This window comes from Microtus ochrogaster, chromosome 2 (genome assembly GCF_000317375.1).
Source record: "Microtus ochrogaster isolate Prairie Vole_2 chromosome 2, MicOch1.0, whole genome shotgun sequence".
In the NCBI taxonomy this organism is placed as follows: domain Eukaryota; kingdom Metazoa; phylum Chordata; class Mammalia; order Rodentia; family Cricetidae; genus Microtus; species Microtus ochrogaster.
The window spans coordinates 47,826,841-47,835,620 of record NC_022010.1 but is presented as its reverse complement, the minus strand read 5'-3'; the positions used below and the strand labels follow the sequence as shown (position 1 = coordinate 47,835,620).

Genomic DNA, 8,780 nt, shown 5'->3' with positions numbered 1-8,780 from the left:
TAAGTACATATTAGCAGCAGCTGTGTAGGGAGGACTGAAAGTTTAACTCTTGCCTCAGCAGAGCAGAACGGCGGACAGTGTCCAGATCACTCAGGAAACACCTATTTGAGGTTTTTAGTAACACATTTTGTCCACAAACACAAAAATACCAAGCCTCTTAAAAGATGCCTGTACAAGACACAGGGACATCAAGAGGCTGCTGAAACTACTCTTATAGTACTGACTTGCTAAGACACATGCCAAGCTTTTAAGTCCTAGGGTCATTGTGTTTCTGGTTATCAGATCCTCTATAATTACTAGTTTTCTCTATTGCTTTGCTTCACTTGGAGTAACCTTTACACTGAACAGCCTTCTATCTGTGAAGGGTGTGAACAAGGACATGAAAGATCTAGTAAACTAAATAAACTCTTTTTCCTCTTAGGCTACTTCAGAGCCGTTCGTCAGGAACCTGTCCAGTTTGGAGAGATAGGCGGTCACACCCAAATCAATTATGTCCAGTGGTACGAACGTGGGACAATAATTCCTGGGAAATGGTAGCTACAGCACAGCTGTTTCCAAAGAAACAAAGAACCCGTTGAAATCCTACGGTGTTTGTCACCCCCACTCCAAGCTATTTGTTCACTGTGTATAAAAGTCCACAGCCTGACAGAGAGCAGCACTAGATGTTCATTATTAGAAAAGATTACTCAGACTATTTATCAGGTTTACAAAGTCATTTTAAGAAAGCAAGATATTAACATTAACAGAGTAACATTTTTAGGGAAGCGGGCTCCCTATTCGTGATATTTTAAGAGAACACTTATATATTATTTATCACAATGTTGTTAATGTTTTCAGATACTTTTATAACAAAATTAATGTCAAAAACCTTTAATATGCTTTATAGAAAGTGTATGTGTTGTTGGTGAGTTAATCTCATAAATCTCTACTTGGTTTAACTTATTGGATCAAATAATCTTCAGCATAGACATGTGAGAGAAAGTAGTTCTAATATCTAAAATTACGTAAACTTCAATTTGTTAGCATCAGATGAACAGATTTTTGAGTTTAAATAGTTACGTATTCATGCTAACTTCTCCATAACCTACCAGCAAATTACTGAAAAGAAAAATTTATGTAATTTTATCTCAACCAAACAGCTGATAATCTGACATGTCAAATGATAAATTTTAATTTTTTTATTCTGTACCCATAATATTACATCTAAAAATACTTTCTCAAACTCTTCCTTTTGAGCAGCTCTGTGGTTCTTTTCAAGCTGTATGTAGAGACTGAGTGTACAGTCAGCATGAAAGACAATGCATGTGAGATGATGCTATTGTTCTAGAGGATAGTATATATTTATACATTAAGGCCATGAATGAATGTATGAGAGGTTGTTTTGTGACACTGTTTACTCAACTTGTAACGAAACTCACTCATTTTCATGAAAAGAGGGGCACATATTTCGGAGGGAGCAAGAATACTATTGCCTGCCCTGAAAAGACTTTTCTCTATGTGTATCTTTTAATATGCTTCAGTTTTATCAATGCTACATTTTGTACTTTCCAAGCAAATATAAACTCTGCAGTAAAAAGATGTAGGTTTTTAAAGTGATTTTAAAAATGTTCTGAATAGTTTGCCAATATGTAAATATACCTTTATCTGCATAAGGAAAATCAGAAAATTAAGAGCTGCCAAACCCCTATTGTGTTTACATTCTAAGTCAATCTAATATGTCATATACATTTTTCCCTGAATGGAAATCAATTTCATAAATTGTATTTGAAGACCATATACCAATAAGATGTCAAGTTTCCTTACGTCTGAAATAAACATCAAGACCATTATTGGATTCAATCACCTTTATTAGCCTATCAATGTTACATTGATACATAATGTCTAGTTGTCTTCTCAAAGGGCTCTACTTTTAGTACATCATGTTAATAGTAAATAGCCAAGTGTGATGGCTAAACCTTAGCCTAGCTTTTTAATATCCTCTGGGAACTAGAAAGCCAATCATTTTATACGCAATAGTGTCCCAAAATAACTAGGAAGCTGCTACAATTTTAAGCAGGGGAGGAAACAATGTTCATTTTGGTCTTTTTGTGTTTGTATTCCAGCAAATTATATTTTCAATTAACAGCAACAATGATATCATAAAAATTGCTCTGCTTTTTAAATTTTTGAACTTCAATAGAGTACAAATTGAAACAAAATAGTATTGTAGTCTTTTGGGAGGCAATTAGCTATCAAGAGTGTAGCTGAACCTCCTTATCGATAACCGGGTCCAGGTTGGGTATAGCCCTGACCAAAAGGAGGACGGTTACGTGCATAAGGGTTAGGCCCACTGGAAGGAGGGGTCATGGTACCTGCAGGAGATGGTGTAAAACCTGGTCTGGGTTGGTAAGCACCAGGCTGACTTGGAGCCATTCCAGGCTGAGCACCAGGGGGCACAGTGTAATTAGCAGGCTGAGATGTTTGGGTAGTGTAAGTTTGTGGAGGGTAAGTGCTCGCCTGGTACTGTTGTGGTTGAGCAGGCAGTTGTTGTGGTTGACCAGAAAAGGAAGGAGCCGGTGCCTGGGAAGTTGGTTGTTGGCTATATCCCTGGAACTGCTGAGGTTGTTGGGGTCCAGTCTGCTGGCTGTAACTAGCTGAAAAAGCAAAATAAGTAACATATGTCTTGGTTCTTTAGGTGAAAGTTTTCCAGAGAATTAGTCTATGGACCAAAAATGATTAAAAATTTAATAAATGTATTCACAAGCATTTACATAATGAGTCCAGCACAAAATATCAAGGCCAAGTAGTTATATAAATTTTCCAGATAATTTTTAATCCTATATTCTAAAATTCAAGTTACTGTACACATCTTTTCAGTTGCTCTGAAACCAAAAAACCCTTAAGCAAATTCCCATTTGCACATAATTCCTAGAATAGATTCTCAAATAATAAGTGAAATAATTATGCTTCCTAGGAAGACAAAAATCATAAAAGCAAAGTTCTAACTAATCAGGGCTGGAGGGAAGTCCTATTTAACAGTACTACATGAAAACATTAGAGACAGGAACTTTAGAAATGAAACAATGCTACAAATACGCCACATAAATGAAGTGTTTTGAAGTGTATTCACTATAATACCTATGAATAACTTAAGAATAATAACTAAGTACCATTTTTACAATTCTTAAAATCTTTTATTTTGGCATCTGATACTTTGCGTTTACAACTCAAATTTTGACTTAGTATGGCATAACAAACAAAGAAACATACCACATTACCCCACAAAATCAACATCTATATTCATTATTTACTAGGATATAATTAAAAATAAAATCTGCTTCACTGAAAAACTGTTATTCTCTACCATGAAACACACCTGCAGCTACTTGCAATGAAACCTCTCCATTGACTGGAATCCTGTCAGCATTAAATACCAGATACATAAGACAATTATTAAAATATGTACAACCCTGCATTTAAGAAAAAAAAAGGATTGAATGAATTTGAGTACATTCTGAACTCACCTTGAACCTGGGCTCAAAATTTACTTATGAAAGAAACCTTTATGATATAGTCCATGAATGAAACTGGAAAAGGTCAGAGGGAAAACTGGCAAACCAAAAGTGTCAGCGATTGGTCAGTGTCACTACCAAAAGCACTAACTAGTCTCCATGCAGAGAAATTAGCTGCTTATTTCCACAGTTCTCAAAGTCAAGGAAATAGGACTAGTGGATCATAAATAACAGGAAATTTGAAAAGTACTAAATTTAACTCAGTGAAGACTCTGACTAAAACTTCTAAGAGAAAGCTTAGGAATCAAGTTTCTAAAACATTTTACTCATGGTAACATCTGAATACTGAATTAAAATAATTTATGGTAGGATCTTAAATATCATGTAACTTCCTTCTCCTTTCTTTTATGCAAAGCTTTTAGAATTGTGTGTGTATGACCCATCCAGAGGCCAGAAGAGGGCACAGGACTTGCTGATTTCGGTGGTCATAAGCTGCCATCACCGTGGATGCCAGAAAGTGAGCTCTGTTATTCTGGAAGACGGTGAGTGCTCCCAACCTTGAGCCAACTCGCCAACGCCCATAAAAATTTTCAAGTGTAGCTTTTTACTGTAAAATTTTGGGGAACACTTTTATACTGAAAATGACTAACCCATTTGAAGGGGAAACAACAAAACAACTGTCTTTTCATTCTGCAACTGGAATCTAAATTTTTTCTTTAAATTGAATCAGGAAGCACCTGGAGTCTTCTTTATTGCCCAGGAGAGGAAACAGTAGTAAGTGCTAACAAGGCCATGTCAGTAGCAGTCTACTGAGTCAATCATAAAACAGCAATATTTCTCTATTACATCTACTTGTCTCCATTGCTGCACCCCCAAAACTCCCAAAAATGAATGTAACGTCAGGTGAATACTATCACAAATTAGAAGATATAGGTTTTTTAATCAATAAAACAAACAGCTACAATCACCCCTAAAATATTGATCACTCTGCTCTACATTGGAGAATATAAAATGGTCTAAGTCAAGAGAACAAGGTTCTGTTCCAGCTCCCTCAATCAGTATCTCATGTCTTGAGTGAGGAGGACAAAACCAGTGGTCCTCATCCTGGCTATACAATGACCTGTGATGCTTTTAAAATAACAAAGCCCAAGTCCCTCCAAGCAAGATAAAGTCAAAAGGAGTAGGACTCGGGAAGCCCTGAAGCACAAAGAGGGTTGAAAGGAACTCCTACATCAGATGATGACACCGTTTCTTCAGCTCTGGCAGCCTATTATTTCTATACATATATAATTTGTGCCACAGACTTTATTTTTAATTTAAAAGAACAACACTAAAAAAAAAAAATGACATTTTGCTTCTGCATGTGTTGTTATATTATTGATATATCCACAAATACTTAAGAGTACCCTAGAATTATTGAGTGATACAGATAAAGAAGAAAATCTTAATTTTTTTCTCAATTTGAAGTTCTCTAAGAGATTAGATTATTAATGTTAGTAAAACATTTTTATACTACTGATTATTGCAGAATCACCTATATTACATCATATTTGCTCACTGGAAAAAAAATGCTGATTTGATAAAAACACAACAATTTAAATGTAAATAGGTACTGCTTCCCCTAGTAAGCACTTATCACCTATTATGACAATGTAAGTATTATAGATCAAGTACTAATAAGGGAGAACTTAAAATTTAGTGAATACAGAAACAGATCAAAAGCTGCAAATTAACTCCCTTTAGCACCTGCTTACCTGAATACTGAATACCGTACTGTTGAGGAGGAGCCTGAGGTTGCTGTGCCCCGTAGCCAGCCTGCTGCTGGTATTGTTGGTACATCTGACCTATGAAAGAAAAAACAGACAGAAAACTAAGATTTAATTTGGAAGAGAAATATTTGTAGGGCACCTTTACATTTCCTCCCAATTATAATACGTAAGCACACTGAGTAATAATATACAATATATACATTATACTTTAAACGTCTATGAAAACAAGAACGAGTAATTTAAGAAGTGACTGCTTACTCTGCAGTAGGTAAACTGCTAAGAATGTTAGCGGGTGGCAAGGTTTTTTCTGATGTTACTCTAGTGACTACCACACTTCATAAACTCCAGAAAACACATTTTTAAAACAATATACCATCAGGTAAGTAATCAGAGAAAGGGAACCAATACATTGCCATGTAGTTTCACATATCCTTATGTTAGCAATACCTATCTGAAGATTCATAGCACTTTTCTCATTACAAGTCATTTAATTTTTAGCATCTATCAAATTATACAGAGGAAGAAAAGCACTGGCTTTTGAGTAACATTGTTCTTTTATTTTCTTAAATTATTTTCAACATGGTCACTCACTGTGTAATATACTATACTGTATCATCTATTGATGTTGGTGCAGCCTTAGTTTGTATAAAGATGCTCTAAAGCGGTGTTTCTCAACCTGTGGGTTGCAACCCCCAAAGACAGTAGGAAAACATGGATATCTACATTACAATTCATAACAGTAACAAAATTACAGTTATGAAGTAGCAACAAAATAATTTTATCACTGGAGGTCACTAAAACATGAGGAACTGTATTAAAGGGTCAAAGCATTAGGAAGGTTGAGAACTACTACTCCATGGTGTTTACACAAGGCCAAAGTTATCTAATGACACATTTCTCAGTAAGGTATGTTCTGCAGAATTCTGTGTTTTTCAGTGAGGCTCCTCATTTGCTGATCTGAGATCCTTCAAACATACCAATCAGCCCATTTAAATACTAGGTTTTCAATTTCATGATTAATAAGCTTTTTTGAAACTATTAGTTTAGTCCAATTTTCACGTTTTTTTTTTAAGGAAAAAATCACAACCCGGAGATTAAATTACTTATTGAAGACACATAACTTGGAGAGAAAGAAAATTAACCTAAAATGCACTGCTAACCAAATAATCAATCTAAAATTAATTTAAACTAAAATTATGCCTCATCATCTCTATTTAAAAATCTTTATAAGTGACAGAAAATATACAGTTTTTGGAAGGCAGAGTATAAAGTCATTTCACCCCACCATCTTTCACTTTGTGTTTATATTACCTTAAACATTTTCATCCTCTTTTTCTAATTTTCAATAGTCAGAACCGTATCCAATATATTATTTGGTTCTATGACACCAAATCACACCATGTCAGTGAAGAAAAACTATTTTACGTTTCTGTAGACAATGGGGTTACCTATGAATATGGATTGCCATGACCAATAATGCCTCAATAAATACGTCTGAACATGTCCCTTCCCACACGGGCTCTGAAGGCTATTTTACCTTCAATCTGACCTGCTTGTGTCTGAGCTCCTGTATATGGAGGCTGCTGTGGCTGAACTGCTGGCGGGTGAGCGGCTGAGGAGGAAGAAGCAATACTGTCAGGAGTCCCAGAGCGGTCTTCTGCTGGAGCACTGGGTGGCCCTGGATGGTCATGAAAAGTCAGTTAATTATCCTGTCCAAGGCCTTTCGCTAACAAGCACAGCTAAAAGTACAGGTTAATAACATCAAAAATAAAATCACTACACAACAATCACATCACCAAGAATACACTAGATTTATGTGCTCTTTATTTTTCACTTTGTTCCAGTCTTTAGGATGCAAAGTCAAAATAGGAAATCATTCTCTACAATGTGTGAAAGGCTAAATTCCTGAGTCCTAACCACCCATGTCAATCAACACCTCCTATCTACAGTCAACCAAAAACAGTACTTCTTTCTTAAGCAGGTCTGTCTATTAAGTCAATGCAATCATCTTGTTTATATTCAGGGATCCAAACATTCACTTCTCACATGTTCCTCTTTTACTTAAAATAACCCACCCCATAGTTTTATAAGATATCTAATGTTTTGGCCTCTACTTAGCACTATTCCTCCACTCTTTATGATTAATTACAACAGTCACATAATTAAATGACATTCTTGAAAATCTAGTTACAACCCTAACAAGCCTATTGTCTTATACTTTATTCCCTAGTCAGTTTCTCTATGGCTTTTATTATGAGCCACACTGATTTCTACTTTGTTTTTCTATACAGGCTCCAGTTTCCTGAAGACTAAAAACTTTGGCCATGCTCTGGTTCTTTTGTGCTTCCACAATGTCTAGGACTCTGCTGACACGTGTTGTCAATCAAATTCTGCTAGAATAAGGAACACAGAAGCGAATACAGACAATCTAGATTCTCTGTACAGCCCTAATACTATGACAGTCAAAGAGCATATTATTCTGAAGACAACTACAGATGGTTTACTCTTTTAAGTCATGTTAGCAATACAGAGGAGTGACTTAGAGTTTGTGGAGTTCAATTACTCAAGCTGCATTGTCAGAACTAATAGTGACTGCTGGTTTGGGCAGGTTACAGAATCTCTCAGCATCACATGCCTTTTAATTATGTAACACACCCTAATTCTGACTTCAAGGCCACTTGAAGGGGTTATGAGTTAAAGAGAGCTTACAGTAAAATCTTCTAAAAGCAATTACCACCTTAAAGCTTGATTTAAATCCTCACTATCATTTCCTGAAAGCAGTCTCTAACTGCTCAAGTGTTATGGCCTCAGAATTTATAATGGTTTAAATCCAAAAAGTCACCAAAGACCAAGTACTAAGGCTGATGAACTTTTGAAAAGTGTCTGAAACAAAAGTGCTTGGATCTCATACCTGGATTACCCCCACTGATAAACTGACAGTTGAGTGGGCTATTAGAAGGTAAAAAGGGAGGGGGTTCTTGAGAACAGGTACTCTAGTAATTTATCTTGTCTCTAGCCCTCCTTTACATGTTCATTTGTCTCCTGACCACCATAAAGTAAACAGCCTTCTCTTATACACACTCAGCACCTGTGGTGCTTTGCCTTGTTTCAGGAGCAAGCTAATGGAGCCAATGGATCATGAACTGGGATTACTGGGACAAAACAAACCAAAATATATTCCTTTCCCCTAAGTCAGTGGTTTTCAACCTTCCTAATGCTGTGACCCTTTGAAACAGTTCCTCATGTTGTGGTGACCTCCAACCCTAAAGTTATTTTGTTGCTACTTCATAGATGTAATTTTGCTACTATTAAGAATTGAAATGTAGTTGTAGTAATATGAGTGGTGGGGCTGCTCCCCAGCACCCCGCTGCCCACACGGCTAGCTTTATACCCTAAATAATTACACGGACACTGTATTCATTTAAACACTGCTTGGCTCTTTAGCTTTAGCCCTTTTCTCGGCTAACTCTCGCTCCTGGACTAACCCATTTCCAATCATGTGTGTCGCACCCCAAGGTGC

At 36.3% G+C, this 8,780-nt stretch overlaps 1 protein-coding gene across 4 annotated transcripts in view; it reads right to left on the bottom strand.

Annotated features, from left to right (window-relative positions):
- Positions 1 to 1,826: 1,826 nt before the first annotated feature.
- Positions 1,827 to 8,780, bottom strand: part of Tfg (TRK-fused gene) — a 27,654-nt gene continuing 20,700 nt past the window's right edge. The window contains exons 6-9 of one of the 4 annotated variants that reach the window (XM_026786441.1): positions 6,810 to 6,938; positions 5,246 to 5,335; positions 3,356 to 3,396; positions 2,558 to 2,633 (exon numbers count right to left, since the gene is read on the bottom strand). In XM_026786441.1, coding sequence (XP_026642242.1) covers positions 3,362 to 3,396; positions 5,246 to 5,335; positions 6,810 to 6,938 — 254 coding nt within the window. In that variant the 3' untranslated portion in view covers positions 2,558 to 2,633; positions 3,356 to 3,361. Of the gene's footprint in view, positions 2,634 to 3,355; positions 3,397 to 5,245; positions 5,336 to 6,797; positions 6,939 to 8,780 lie in introns of all 4 variants that reach the window. The other 3 variants (XM_026786439.1, XM_026786432.1, XM_005344955.3) reach the window with 3 other exon arrangements.